A 15,457-nucleotide genomic window follows, 5' to 3' on the forward strand; every position below is an offset into this window, starting at 1 on the left:
AGGAACTTGCTAATCTTCCCTCTTAAATCTTTGCTCCTCACATTTTTTCTTAAGTTTATTGATTTCTCTTGAGAAAGAGAGAGAATCCCAACCAGGCTCTACACTGTCATCGCAGAGCCCAACAAGGGGGTCCATCTCACAAACCGTGAGACCATGACCTGAGCTGACATCACAACTCAGACACTTAACCTACTGAGCCACCCCAGGTATCCCGCTCCTCATATTTCTGATTTGGGAAACTTCAAGAAGTTCCTCTCCCAGACAACAGGGCCCAAAGCCAGAATTTTGTATTTGAAGTCCTTGTTTGCCTTGCAACATGCTGGTTGCTTATAAGTTAAATAATCATAAACTGGTCGCATAGTTAAGTGACCACAGGTCAAGCAGATTGTAAATGCTAAAGTGATGAATAAGGGCTGAAGACATAAAGGAAATGTTCATAAGTGAGTTGACACTCAAGTCAGGCCTTAGCAGTATTTCTCAAAATGGAATCTGGTCTAGGCGTCACCTTCATGTTAGACACAAAGACAGATGTTGGCGAGGATGTGGAGAAATTGAAACCCTTGCACACTGATGGTGGGAATGGAAATGCTGTAGCCGTTATGGAAAACAGTATGAAAGTTCCTCAAAAAATTAAAAATAGAACTATCATATGATCCAGAAATTCCACTTCTGGGTATTTATGCAAAAGAATTGAAATCGGGATATCAAAGGGATATTAGCATTCCGATATTCATTACAATGCTCTTCACAGTAAACAAGACATGGAAGCAACCTAAATGTCCATCGATGGATGAATAAAGAAAAGCAGCATATGCATACAGTGGAATATTATTCAGCCTTTTTGAAAAAAGAACTTCTGCAGTAAGCAACAATATTAATGAGCCTTAAGGACATTAAGTGGAGTGAAATAACCAAGTCACAGAAAGAAAACTACTCCATGATCTCATTTATATGAGATATCTAAAATAGTCAAATTTAAGGATGCCTGGGTGACTCTGTGGCATAAGCATCCAACTCTCGGTTTCAGCTCAGGTCATGATCTCAGGGTTTGTGAGTTTGAGCCCCGCATCAGGCTCTGCACTGACAGTGCGGAGCCTGCCTCGGATTCTCTCTCTCCCTCTTCCTCTGCCCCTCCCACACTCACGCTCACTCTCTCTTTCTTTCAAAAATAAATAAATGTTAAACAAAAATGTTTTTAAATGCTCGAGGTCTGAAGCTTGAATGGAACAAAAAAACAATGAGACCAGTGACAAAAATGGGGCTCTCGAGAAAAGGAGCCGTTTTTGTGACGATGTACTAAGAGGGAGACTGTGAAATATCCAAGGGGAGGCACCTTTAAGTGGCAGTTGGATATAATTGATTGGAGATAAAAATACAAATAAAGTCAAGACTGAGATATTTGAAGCCAAGAACAATTCACCTAAGAGTTTAATGAATGATCAGCTCAAGGACCAAGAATCAAGCCTTAGAAAACAGCCGCTTTTGGGGGTGATGGGGTGGAAAGAAACCATAAAAGAAAAAGGTAATGGTCAGAGAGACAAGGGGATGAACCACAAAGCCAGAGAGTTGTCAGAGCCATCAACTATGTCAAAGCCAATGGGAACTGAGAAGAGACCCCTGGAAAGGGCTTTTGGACATCCTGACCTCCCATAACTGGGTAACATTTTGGGCTAAATACCTCATGAACCTCATGACGTGTCCTCACGGGGCGTAGGAGACAGCCTCTCTATCCAGAGACCTGGGCAGGGGTGCCTGGATGGTTCAGTTGGTTAAGCATCTGACTTTGGTTCAGGTCATGATCTGTCAGGCTCTGTGCTGACAGCTCATAGTCCAGAGCCTGCTTCGGATTCCGTGCCCCCTTGTCTCTCTGCCCCTCTCCCACTCGTGCTCTGTCTCGTTCTGTCTCTCACAAATAAATCAACTTAAGACCAATTTTTTATTTTAAAGAGATCTAGGCAGAGCTGTGTTTCCCATGGTTTCCTGTTTTCTCTTCTGTTTCTGGCAAAGGCCCAGAAAAATGGAGCTATTTTGTTTGCCATGAATCTCATGCCCCCTTAACTCTTTAACTAAAGGCGGGGCAGGTCATAAAAGTTATAAGCTGAAAATTTTTTTTTAATTTTTTTTTAATGTTTTATTTATTTCTAGGAGAGAGAGAGAGAGACAGCGTGAGCAGGGGAGGGTCAGAGAGAGAGGGAGACACAGACCCTGAAACAGGCTCCAGGCTCTGAGCTGGCTGTCAGCACAGAACCTGATGCGGGGCCCGAACCCACGAACGGCGAGATCATGACCTAAGCGAAAGTCGGACGCTCAACCGACTAAGCCACCCAGGCGCCCCATATAAGCTGAAATTTTTAAATCACTGGCAAAAGTGTAGTTTAATGATTGTTTATGAGCAACAGCAGCAGCAAATGGAGGAGGACTCCCAGTGGACTCCAGTTAGCTGCCAGCTCAAATGATAACACTGGGAATTGCGAAGTGAGAATAAGGAACTGTCTCTTGTTTTCTACCTTTACTATTGTGGCCAGTTATCAAATAACAATAACTGACTTTAAGTGGCATAAGTTCTTCTAAAGGTCAGTCTCTTGATCAAATGTTCCTGGACTTGACTTATCCTAGGTCACATGGCAAATGACAAAGGTAGCCTTCACGTTCATAAGATACTGGAGATTTATCTGTGTAATTAAAGAAATAGTAAACGGAGCATGAGGGATGAGGCTGGAACTTCTATTAGAATCATTTATGGAGGAGCGTCTGGGTGGCTCAGTTGGTTAAGCATCCGACTTTGGCTCAGATCATGGTCTCCCAGTCTGTGGGTTCAAGCCCCACGTCAGGCTCTGTGCTGACGGCTCAGAGCCTGGAGCCTGCTTTGGGTTATATGTCTTCCTCCCCTGCTCGCTCTCTGGCTCTGTCTCTCAAAATAGACATAAAAAAGTTTTTTTAATCATTTATAGAATCTATGGAATCATTTTTAACCTTAATTCCATAAAACCTTTAAAGATAATGAGAAATCTAGGGACGGATTTAGGCAGATGAGGTCATGTGGAATAAATCGCCTCTGAAGATCTTTTCTATTCCGGAATTACTTTAAAGTAAGATTCCGAACCGTTGAAAGGGTCTGAAAGCCTTGAAACTTTGGGTAGAGTTTTAAAGAAGAAAAATAGTGCATAAACTACATTTCCCAGGAGGCCTCGCGGGGGAGTCTCCGCACTCCGCTAGTTTCTCTTCGCCTCGAGGTAAGCTGGGGAATGTAGTGCTCCAAGCCGCCCTGCACGTGACGCGTGCTGAGGAAGGCGAGGGGGCACCGCGCCGCCCTCGGCGGTTCGGGGGCCCCGCAGCCTCAGTGTGAGCTGCTCCTTGCCGGGAATTTGGTTTGCGCAGGGCGGGGAGGGCCCCCGTCGTCCGGCCCCATCCGTGAAGGAGCTGAGCCGGGTTCGCCCGCCGGCGCTGCTCCGGGGAAGTCCCCGTGTGCGAGGCACCTCTGGGTCCCGTTCCGTTTCTGCGCGGCCGGGCCGGGTGCGGCGGAAGGTGCGAACAGCCCGGGGGCTCGCAGCTCGCGCCGTGCGCCCCACCCAGGCTGCGGCCGCACGGGGAGGAAGCGCGTATAGGTTGAGCGCAAAGTTTCCCTTTTTGCTTTCTCGTCACAGCCGCTCCAGCGGGCGGTCTTCACTTTGAGGGGGTCCGGAGCCGAAGGAGTTAAAACAAGCGACGCCCCCCACCCCACTGGCCGCCTCCCTCACCAGTCCAGCCCGCCGGCCATGGGCGGACGCGATCACCTGTTCAAAGTGCTGGTGGTGGGGGACGCCGCGGTGGGCAAGACGTCCCTGGTGCAGCGATACTCCCAGGACAGCTTCAGCAAGCACTACAAGTCCACGGTGGGAGGTGAGACGTCGCCGCGGGGGCGGGGTGCACCCCCGCGGGTGGGGAGCCGGGGGCTTCGAGGCCTTAGGCCCTTACCCGCTCAGGAAGTAGGTGTCCAGGATCTTGGAGGGACTAACCGCCCCGTGTTTGATCTGCACGTTTCTCTTGGGTTTCCCCAATTCGGGTCACCAGCCTGAGCTGACTGCGGGGCGGGGGGGAAAGAGATTGGGCGGAGGTGTGAAGAGCAGCAATGGGGAAGGGAGATGAGAAAATGCGCAGTTGTTGCGTTTCCCCCGAGACCTGAGAACTCACGACTCCTGCAGCCTTACAAGGGGTCATGGGCAAATTTGTGTCATCAGCAGGGGCTGCTGGGACCCCCCCCCCCGCGCCCTCCCCGCACATGGAAGGCCTGGTTGGGTGCGGGACGGGGCTCTCGGCCTGCCTCTTACAGGAGTTCCAGGCAGGTGATGAAGGAAAAGAAAGGTGTTCAATCTGGCCTTAAAGGATCCTAGTTTATCTTGTGTGTTTTAATTATTTTTAAAATTTATTTATTTTGAGAGACAGAGCATGAGCAGGGGAGAGGCACAGAGAGAGAGAATCCCAAGCAGGCTCCCTCTGTCAGCACAGAGCCCCCACATGTGGCTCCTTGGGAGAACTGCTGCATCATGACCTGAGCTGACATCAAGAGTTGAATGCTTAACCCTGAGCCACGCAAGCTCTCCTAGGATCCTAGGTTTGTTTGGGGGTGCCTACCTGGGAGAGCCCCAGGCCCACACAATCTGACGGTATTTTTGTCCACGTATTGCTTAAATAAAGGCAACTTGGGGCGCCTGGGTGGCTTAGTCGGTTAAGCGTCCGACTTTCGCTTAGATCATGATCTCGCGGTTCGTGGGTTCGAGCCCCGCGTCGGGCTCTGTGCTGACTGCCAGCTCAGAGCCTGGAGCGTGTTTCAGTCTGTGACTCCCTCTCTCTCTGACCCTCCCCTGCTCACGCTGTCTCTCTCTCTCTCTCTCTCTCCTAGAAATAAATAAAACATTTAAATAAATAAATAAATAAAACAAAAAAAATAATCTAGAAATTCTTCAAGAAATTTGAAATATACAGATTATCTGACCTATTTTCCGGCCCCCTTTTCTCTCAAACTGGGGAGGGGAAAAAAGGAAGGGAACACTAAGGAGTTCATTCATTTCTTTCTACTCCACTTTTTTTTTTTCTCTCTCTCAGAGGTAGAAATGCCTTTTTGTTAGGTAGAAAGTGTTTAGCTGGTGAAGGGGGAGAGTAACACAACATTTATTTATCTACATTACGAGAACTTTTTTTAAGGAAAAAAACCTACACTAATATAAATTTTGAAGATGGGTGATAGTGTTCACTATGGAATTTAAAAAAATTAACAAGCATTAACACTACAATTAAAACATCCTCCTTGAGAACATCCAGCAAAATTTAGGATTTATAAATTTTTTAATGTCTATATATTTTTGAGAGAGAGAGATAGAGTGCGAGCAGAGGAAGGACAGAGAGAGAGGGAGACACAGAATCTGAAGCAGGCTCTGGGCTCTGAGCGGTCAGCACAGAGCCCAAGACGGGGTTTGAACTCACAAATGGAGACATCATGATCTGAGCTAAAGTCTAACGCTAAACCAACTAAGCCACCCAGAAGCCCCAAAATTTAAGGTTTAAAGTTTCAAAAACTATTTCCTGACCACTTTGCCCCCTGACTCCTACATAATATGAGGGCCCCTATTTCATAGATTTGGTTAAAAATATTTCTCTAATTTGGGGCACCTGGGTAGCTCGGTCGGTTAAGCGTTCAACTCGATCTCGACTCAGGTCGTGATCTCACCTACACTGATGGCACAGAGCCTACTTGGGACTCTGTCCTTCTTTCTGCCTCTCCCCAACTTGTGCAAGCTCTCTCTCTCTCTCTCTCTCTCTCTCTCAAAATCGCCAAATAAACATAAAGTTTTTTAAAAAGTATTTCACTAATTAGTTTTTAGCAATTGCTCTAGTTTTCCTTTAGTAAAGAATAACTGGCTCCAGGTAAATTTTTTTTCCAGTAATTATTCTAAATTTCCCCTGGCTTTCATTTCTGTCACAGATGCAGAAAAATGTATTTCCAAATCTGGAAAATTATTCATTTTCTCTCATCGAAAGCCTTCCCCCCCCCAAGCGTACTCTTCCAGTATCAAAAGCCTCGCCCCCCTCCTTCCCCCACATACTCTTCCAGGCTTAGCTCGCTGAGTCGCAGCATCTCCAGATTTCAGTGGGGCTCTTAAGTGTCATTCGTGCTGTGGCTTCTTCCTGGGACTCCTCTGGGACGTCTGCACTTTGTCCCATTCCTGCCCCAAATAAGTTCCTCCAGCCTTATGGAGGGTACAGAACTCCCCCCTGGGGTGCATCCTTCTCATCATGCAATTGGATTAGAAACCAACAGTGAAATTGAATGTGGAAGATGCAAAAGCTACCACACTTACCTCATTTCCCCCTTTTGCCCCATCGTCCCTTCCCTGAGAAAACCCCCTAGACCTCCCAGAAACTGTGCAGCTTGAGATCAGGAGTTGTTTTGCTACTTGCTCCCATCCTCCTACCCCCAGCCTTAGAGACAACTAGTAACAAATAAATGAGTTTGTTGAGAAAATAAAAGCTGAAGACCCCTTCAGAGAGTGGTTATGAATTGTCTGTGCCAGGTGCGCCTGGCTGTCTTCCGTCAGAACATGTGACTTGATCTTGGGGTATATGAGATCGAACCCCATGTTGGGGGTACAGTTTACTTAAAAATAATAATAATAATAATAATAATAAGGAGCACCTGGGCGGCTCAGTTGGTTGAGCATCTGACTTCAGCTCAGGTCATGATCTCCTCATTCATGAGTTCGAGCCCCACATCGGGCTCTGTGCTGACAGCTCAGAGCCTGGAGCCTGCTTTGGATTCTGTGTCTCCCTCTCTCTCTGCCCCTTCCTCACTTCCTCTTTCTCTCTCTCTCTCTCTCCCTCAAAAAATAACTAAATAAATAAACATTAAAAAATAATTTAAAAATAATAATAAATGTTTAAAAAATAAAGAATTGTCTGTTCCACACTTAATACATGTGGTGGGCTCATCTCAGCCCATTGAGAGCTTAAAAATAAATAGAAAGGATTAGATTTGTGTGTCTCTGGTTAAAACTGCATGTTTGATCTGAGTTTGTTCGTGGATTTTTTAAAGGTAAATTTTATTCAATTCTACTTGTATTTTCAGTGGATTTTGCTCTGAAGGTCCTCCAGTGGTCTGACTCCGAGGTGGTGCGGCTCCAGCTGTGGGATATTGCAGGTGGGCTGGGAAGACGCAGTGGGAACAAAGGAAGACGTTTTGTTGAATCAGCAAGCCCTCAGAAAAAGTGGAGTAGCAAACCCAGTTCTTTTCTGGAACCAGAATGACTGGGTCGTTCAGAGGGAACCTAAGATGGGTAGATGTAGAGTGCTTGTAGACGTTTTCTGTAGGTGTTTTGCCCTGGATACATGAAGAGCCTTTCCTGTGTGAGGGGAGCGGCTGACCAGGCTGTGGGATCCTCCAGACCGTAGGCCGGTGCTCTCACAGCAGGGGGAGGGCGCTTTCCCCAGCGTTTCAGCTGACCCTGGTGAGAAACAGATCCCCAGAAAATAGAGACAATAATAATAATAGCTGACTTTTAGTGTGTGCCAAGCACTTTCCTAAGCATTTTAGATTCAATGACTCCTTAATCCTCATAGCAACCCTGTGATAACAGCTACTGCTTTTATCCCCGCTCTGCAGATGAGAAATCTGAAGCACCAAAAGCTTGACTTGGCCAAAGTCATACAGATAATAAACGACAGAGCAGGGATTTGGACTTGGGCGGTCTGGGTGCAGAATCTGGACTCCGCCACAGTGCGTCCTGCCCCGTCCCCCACACTGAAGATAGGAAGGGCAGGGCATAGGAAGGGGTTGCGACTAGTTCTTCGCATCGCCTTTCCAACCAAACATTCCCACCTTCCCTCCCAGGGCAGGAGCGCTTCACCTCCATGACACGACTATACTATCGGGATGCCTCCGCCTGTGTTATTATGTTTGATGTTACCAACGCCACGACCTTCACCAACAGCCAGAGATGGAAACAGGACTTGGACAGCAAGCTCACACTACCTAATGGAGAGCCCGTGCCCTGCCTGCTCTTGGCCAACAAAGTATGTGGTCAATCTAGGCAGACAGCCCCTGGCCTCTCTCTGTGGTCAGACAGTGGGTATATCTAAAATGCTCTCTGATTCCAGATACCCATTTCCCCTTCTCAAGTTCGCAAAATCATCTCTCCCTCCTTTCAAGGGGATGCTGGGACTTTGTTTGGGAAGAATATTGGCTAGATTTTAGATGCCGGTGTTCTGAGCCATCGGTGGAAAGGGTTTAAATCCCCAAGTATCTGAGCTTCTCTTCTCAGGAAGCTTATGGTGTTGCCTTTTATGTACTCTCTTCGCCAGTGTGATCTGTCCCCTTGGGCAGTGAGCCGAGACCAAGTGGACCGGTTCAGTAAAGAGAATGGCTTCACGGGTTGGACAGAAACATCAGTCAAGGAGAACAAAAATATTAACGAGGCCATGAGGTGAGCGGTTCCTGCTGTTCTGGGGTCAGACGCACAGATTCCCCTGTCTTCTGCTGCTGCTCTCCCCATCGACCTTCTTTTCTTGTTTCTGAGCAAACAAGAACAGACTGAGCCACTGGAATTCCAGCTTCGGAAGGTCGGGGATGCTGTCCTTTATCCTGAGATACCTGGGGACAAAGGGGCACTTGAACCTCGTGGCTTTACTGAGTGCCATCCGGTGATAAGACAGACAGGGTCTCCCATTCCTCCCTTCCCTCCACCCAGTTTCTCAGGCTTATTTTTTTTTTTTTAATTTGTGTTGTAGAGTCCTCATTGAAAAGATGATGAGCAATTCCAGAGAAGATATGTCTTTGTCCACCCAAGGGGACTATATCAATCTGCAGACCAAGCCCTCCTCCAGCTGGGCGTGCTGCTAGCAGTTTGGGGCTTGTTTTCCCTCCCGATGTCAGGAGGTCTTTTCATCTCTTTCCTTTGGCTGCCCACCCAGCAATCTCCTGTACACGTGACCCATCTCCTGCTGGCTGTCCTGAAAGAGCCATCCTCACTGAGGGAAGTCTGGGACTCCAGTGCATTTCTGCATCCCTCACAGGTGGGCTCCTCGCAGCTGTGGCTCAGTACCTTCTGTATAAGAAAGATCATCTTTCTTTGTGATCTGGGATTTTGTGGGAAGCATTGGAAATCCGCACCTGTGATCAGATTCCCACCTGTTTTTGGCGTCCATTTTTCCATTTGATGTATGTTGATATCTCAACCCGGTAGGACTTCAGATTTCGAGAACAAGAGCAAAGGGCATTTCCCAAATGCCCTATAGGTTGTCGCTGTCAGATTCTTCCTGTCTTGGACTTTGACTTTGAACCTCTGATTCCAGGATGCACAGGAGTGTGGCTGGATATCCATGGGTTTGGGGCCACAGGAGATAATGGAAAAGTCACTGTATTTTTGAAGCTTCTAAAGTCATAATTGGCTTTATCTTATCTTGGCTGCAAGAGTATTCAGGCTTATAAACTACTTATTATGAGTGAAGAGAGCATTTCTTTCGCCCAGAGAAATCAGTTGTCATGTTAGGGTTTTCAAGGGTCTCGCTACCGGTGGGTTGAGAATGGGGTCGGCAGGTTTCTGGGTTGGTGTCCTGATGCATAACACTGCAAGTGACATCAGTTGGCCGCAGTGCCCTGACATAGGTCTGTTCCTCACAGCTTGGGGAGTCAGAATGGAAGAGGGAAAGGTTAATAGAACAAAATCCCATGGGACGACTTGTTTCTGAGCACTTTGGGTGCTCAGCCATAAGAAACAAATTTTATGTACAGACCTCTGCCTGAGGGGAGTGAGTAGATAGACAGAAAATCATTAAGTAATTTAAATGCTAAGTCGGTAGGGTTTTTAGTATCAAATCATTTCTAGACAGCTTAGTTTGTTAAATTCTCACAGGACGGTGATTTATAACCTACCCAAAGTTATGAATATTCTTAATAAATTCTTTGAAAGCACTTACTTAGATAAGTAAGCATCCTAAGTAAGCAGCTCCCAAATCTGACCGAGCAGAACCACCTGGGAAGTTTGTTTAAAACATTTTTTTAAATAAAATGTTTATTTTATGTTTTAAGGTCTGTCAAGCCCACTGAATCCACATTTCCAGGGGTGGAGTCTGGCAATTTGTTGTTTTTCAAAGCTACCCGGGTTATCTGACTTGCCTGGTTTGGAAAGCATCGCTGGGGAATTTGGTAAAGCTGTACAGAGTCAGGCATTCCCTATATATGTGCCCCTGGGCTTCCCTGCCCTCTCTCAGTTCTCCAGATGATTCGGGTACACACCAGACTTTGGAAACGACGGTCTTAACGATCAGAGGCCAAATATCAGAAAGAGAATGGGAGCCAGACCTTCCTTCAGTGGTTGGTTGCTTGGTTGGTTTTTAATACCAAGTATTATCACTTTTGCATAGTCTCTTAAGACCATGAAGTTCTCTTTTGTATTACCCTCCATAAACAATGGGTTTTTATTACAACGATTCTAAAGGTATTAGCAGAGTAACTAATTCCCTCTATGTGAAAACAAAATTGAGTTTTACTTACTGGTTTGAACCTCTGCAAAGTCACAAATAAAGGTGAAATAGGTCTTGTATTCATAGGAGTTATTGGCCTTTAAAGTGAGTTTGGGGGCACCCGGGTGGCTCAGTCGGTTAAGGGTCTGACTTCGGCTCAAGTCATGATCTCACAGTTCGTGGGTTCGAGCCCTGTGTCGGGCTAGCTCAAGCCTGGACCCTGCTTCAGATTCTGTGTCTCCCTCTCTCTCTAATCCTCCCCTGCTCACACTCTCTCTCTCTCTCTCTTTCAGAAATAAATAAAACATTTAAAATTTTTTAATTAAAAAAATAAAGTGAGTTTAAGTGCCATTTTATACTGATAATTCAAGAGTATTGTGGAAACAGATTTTATTTTTACCTTTAAAAATTAAGGTAAAGGAGGGGCGCCTGGGTGGCTTAGTTGGTTGAGCGTCCGACTTTCACTTAGGTCATGATCTCGCAGTTCGTGGGTTCGAGCCCCGCGTCGGGCTCTGTGCTGACTGCCAGCTCAGAGCCTGGAGCCTGTTTCAGAGTCTGTGACTCCCTCTCTCTCTGACCCTCCCCTGCTCACGCTGTCTCTCTCTCTCTCCTAGAAATAAATAAAACATTTAAAAAAAAAAAATCTCTTTAAAAAAAAAAAAAATAAAGCTAAAGGAGCGCCTGGGTGGCTTAGTCGGTTAAGCGTCCGACTTTCGCTTAGGTCATGATCTCGCGGTTCGTGGGTTCGAGCCCCACGTCGGGCTCTGTGCTGACTGCCAGCTCAGAGCCTGGAGCCTGTTTCGGAGTCTGTGACTCCCTCTCTCTCTGACCCTCCCCTGCTCACGCTGTCTCTCTCTTTCTCTGTCTCCTAGAAATAAATAAAAAACATTAAAAAAAAATAAAATAAAATAAAAATGAAGGTAAATCTTATTCTGTCTGTTAATTTACGGGTATCCATTGCCTAATACCAATTCAGTACTTGATATAACATTCCAAATAATGCTTGGAAATGTGACATTGTAAAATAAAATAAAAAAAAAAATGAATGTGTTTTCTTTTCCTATGTGCTGACTCAGGAATTACCTGCCTTTTCAAGCATTGCTAGAGGGTGGCCTGCCAGTCCTTCTGAATTTTTTTCTTTTTTTTTTTTTAATTTTTTTAAATTGTTTATTGTTGAGAGAGAGACACAGAGTGTGAGCAGGGGAGGGGCAGAGAGAGGAAGACACAGAACATGAAGCAGGCCCCTGGCTCTGAGCTATCAGCACAGAACCTGATGCTGGGCTAGAACTCACAAGCTGTGAGATGATGACCTGAGCTGAAGTCAGACGCTTAACTGACTGAGCCACCCAAGCACCCCAGGTACACATTATAGGGCTGAAACTAATTAAAGAAGAAATTGAAGTATAACTAATTCCTCTGTATGTCCTATCCATAAAGAAAAGGAAATCAATTAAGTTTTTAAAAACTAGGGCAATGTTTACATGATTAGAAATATAATTATACTAAAAATAATTATATCTTGTCATTTAGATGCTACATCTTGATACGGTTGTTACATAAGCATGGATATTGTTGGAGCCTTCCCTAGAGAAATTTCCACATTTGAGACAAGATAGCCTTCCAACCACTCTGCTGGCGTTTGGACAGAACGAAAACATAAGCATTTCCTGCATAGTGTTTTTAAGAGACCCAAGGAAGGGCTGAGAACAGAGCTGTAGAACTGTGACTGCCCTGGCTTTGGACTTTGAACAGAATAACTGAGTGACCAAACAAATAGAGAAAAAGAGATCACAGGTCAAGGAAGGCCCCTCCACAGTAAGTGACGGTTTGCCCTTTTGTTACTACTAATGAGCCGGAATTACTCCCAAGATGACTTTCCCAATTCATTTGCCCAAGCTATTGCTAAGATATGTTTGGGCTCCTCATTTTTCCCTGTCTTCTCCAGATTTAACTCTTCTTTGAGTGGTCTGTCTTCTGTCCTCAGGACTCTGTCCCATCTAACATGAGGCCTTTACTGTGCGTTGCTGTCCTTTTGTAAGCAATAGCCTGCTTTTGACATGATCTAAGGCTATGGTTAGAAGTTGTAGAAATCTCCGTGGTATTCCAGAAGATCCAGTGGCAGATCACCCAGGGAAACGAACCTCAGTGCCTTTTTTTCCCTCTACCATCTTGGTTCACTGTATAGGGAGAGGCTTCAGCTATGTAAGTGACTCATTTATTAAAGCCAAATAATCCCCAAAGCTGCCAAGTTGAAATAGGTGGGAAACCACTAGAAAGTGACGTGTGTTGGAAAGTACTCCATGTATTTTTGATTCAGCCATAAATACCCAAGACTCAAGAATATATCTGCATATGGCCTTCATTGGTAGAACAACTCTGCCTTTTCTTTGGCTTTTGAGCATAATTCGAATTCTCTTGGATTTTGTCTGCAGAGTTTCAGTATATAAAGGTATTGCTCTGTATTAGGATTCTCTTGGAAAACACAGCTAACAGGAGATATATACATACGTAAAGGGATTTATTAAAAGGAATTGACTTGTGTAGTTACAGAGCCAGGCAAGTCCAACATAGGCAGAGTTGATGTTCCAGTTCAAATCCCAAGGCTGGTAGGTAAGCTGTAGTAGCTGACGATATTCCAGTTTGAAAGCCATCAGACAGGAGAATTCTGTCTCACTCAGGAGAGGGTCAGCCTTATGTTGTATTTAGGCCCTCAACTGATTGGACAAGGCCTGTCCACATTACAGAGGGGAATCTGCTTTACTCAGTCTACTGATTTAAGTGTTAATCTCATCCAAAAACAGCCTCACAGAAACACCCAGAGTAATGTTTAACCAGATATCTGGGCACTCCATTGCCTAGTCAAATGGACAAATTAACTGTCACATACATTTCACAGGACTTCATTAAGCGATGACAGTGTTTTAATATCTTCATACTTAACTTTGATTTACACCCAAAGTCTGTGTGATTAGGAACTAAGTACACATTAATGAGAATAAAGGGGAGAAAGCATGTAGGAAAAGGAAGGACAAAGAGCAGGCATTTTATGATGTATCATGATGTGAGAAGGGCAGCCCAGTAGCACTGACTGCTAATGCCTGCAATGGTGTAAACCCGTCCCTAAGCTGAGTTGTGTATGCTTCTTACACTGTCTTTGAAATAAGAAAGCACACCTTCACATTTTATGTTTGAGGGAACAAATGTCTCCAAATTTGACTGACTGAAAGGCAGCCGGTTGAATTTGTCATAAAGTCAAGACATAACTGCATATTTTTGAATTTCCAATCTCTGTTCTATCATTTAGGTTTCTGGAAAACATTTGACCTGAAAAACCTATTTTAGAAAATAAGCCCAGGGGTACCTGACTGATTCAATGGGTCGATCCTGCAACTCCGATAATCGGGTGGTGGGTTCAGGTCCTACGTTGGGTGTAGAGATTACCTGAAAATTTTTTAAATCTTTTTTTTTAATTTTTTTAAATTATTATTTAGTTTTAAGGGAGAGGGAGAGAGAGAGAGAGAGAGAGAGACCGTGTGAGCAGCAGAGGGGCAGAGAGAGGAGACACAGAATTGGAAGCAGGTTCCAGGCTCCAGGCTGTCGGTACAGAGCTCAATGCAGGGCTCAAACTCACGAACCGTGAGATCATGACCTGAGCCAAAGTCGGACCCTTAACTGACTGAGCCACCCAGGTGCCCCGGAAATTTTAAAAATCTTTAAAAAGAAAAGAAAAGAAGCCCAGACATTTAGAGAAACAGAACTGATCCCTTTTGGGTTTGAACTTCCGGTTTGTGTTAGCTTTTGAAACTATGTTCACGCATGGAGTAGAGAGGATCACGTTTCCATATTAAATTTGGGGGGGCCACATTAAGTAGCCTGCGGTGCACACTATCCTAAGATGTTTAATCAACAAGTTCCATTTACTAAGATATGTCACCCAAATGCAGTGACTAACATTTAATTTTGAATATCAGGTATGTTATTTGCAACTACAGGGATTTTAACAGCCATTCCCTTTTCAACTGTCACTGCCAGTAGCTAACATCTAAGTGCCGCTATGAGCCCAGTATTCCCCTAAGCACTTCACATGCATTATTTTTATTTTTACAATGACTTATGATATGTATATATATATGGAAACTGAGGCACCAAAAATTCAGGCTTTGCCCAAGGAGAGCTAAGTGGCAATCTGATTTTTTAGCCTTAAGCAGTGTGACTCCAGAAAATTGCCCTTTACTACACAACACGGTACTAATCTTTTTTTATGTGTGTGTTTTGGTGGTGGCATCCTGAATTTTTTCCATACAACAAATGTTCAGTGTGATAGAAACAAAGAGTAATTTATTAAATGGGCATACAGATTTTTTAATATCTTTTTTTTTTTTTTTTTTGAGAGAGTGAGAGGGTACCTGGGTGGCTCAATTGGCTCAGGTCATGATCTCATGGTCCTTGGGATTGAGCTCTGCATCAGGGTTCTTGCCCACAGTGTGGAGCCTGCTTGGGATTCTCTCTCTCCCTCTCCTCTACCCCTCCCACTCATTCTTTCTTTCTCTCTCTCTAAATGAATAAATAAACATTTAAAAAATAGAAGAGTGAGAACACAGGAGCAGGGGAGAAGGGCAGAAGGAGAGAGAATCTCAAGCAGGTTTGATTTTTTTAATACTTTTATCATGAAAAAATTTAAATCTCATTAAGGAAAATGAAGAAGAAAACTCCAATCTACCTATAGTCCAGCAACTCAAACAAAACCTCTATTTACGGGGGCGCCTGGGTGGCTCAGTTGGTTAAGCGTCTGACTTCGGCTCAGGTCATGATCTCACGGATCGTGGGTTCGAGCCCCGCATCTGGCTCTGTGATGACAGCTCAGAGCCTGGAGCCTGCTTCAGATTCTGTATCTCCCTCTCTCTCTGATCCTCCCCTGCTCACGCTGTCTCTCTCTCTCTCTCTCTCTCAGAAATAAATAAAAACA

The 15,457-nt window shown here is 45.0% G+C and overlaps 1 protein-coding gene across 3 annotated transcripts; it reads left to right on the forward strand.

Annotated features, from left to right (window-relative positions):
• Positions 1–3,223: 3,223 nt before the first annotated feature.
• On the forward strand, positions 3,224–12,121 carry RAB29 (RAB29, member RAS oncogene family). 3 transcript variants are annotated; one of them, XM_077772057.1, is made up of 6 exons: positions 3,224–3,233; positions 3,645–3,879; positions 7,100–7,171; positions 7,862–8,043; positions 8,332–8,453; positions 8,758–11,159. In XM_077772057.1, the coding sequence occupies exons 2-6, from the start codon at positions 3,756–3,758 to the stop codon at positions 8,867–8,869; spliced, it is 612 nt and encodes a 203-aa protein (XP_077628183.1). In that variant the 5' UTR covers positions 3,224–3,233; positions 3,645–3,755; the 3' UTR covers positions 8,870–11,159. The 3 variants fall into 3 exon arrangements, 2 of the variants coding, with proteins under 2 accessions (XP_077628183.1, XP_077628182.1); XR_013337049.1 differs by lacking the exon at positions 3,224–3,233 and adding an exon at positions 12,022–12,121 and having other exon boundaries at positions 3,296–3,879; positions 8,758–9,042; XM_077772056.1 differs by lacking the exon at positions 3,224–3,233 and adding an exon at positions 3,301–3,342.
• The last annotated feature ends 3,336 nt before the right edge of the window (positions 12,122–15,457 follow it).

This window comes from Crocuta crocuta, unplaced genomic scaffold (genome assembly GCF_008692635.1).
Source record: "Crocuta crocuta isolate KB4526 unplaced genomic scaffold, BGI_CrCroc_1.0 scaffold318, whole genome shotgun sequence".
NCBI classification, from domain to species: domain Eukaryota; kingdom Metazoa; phylum Chordata; class Mammalia; order Carnivora; family Hyaenidae; genus Crocuta; species Crocuta crocuta.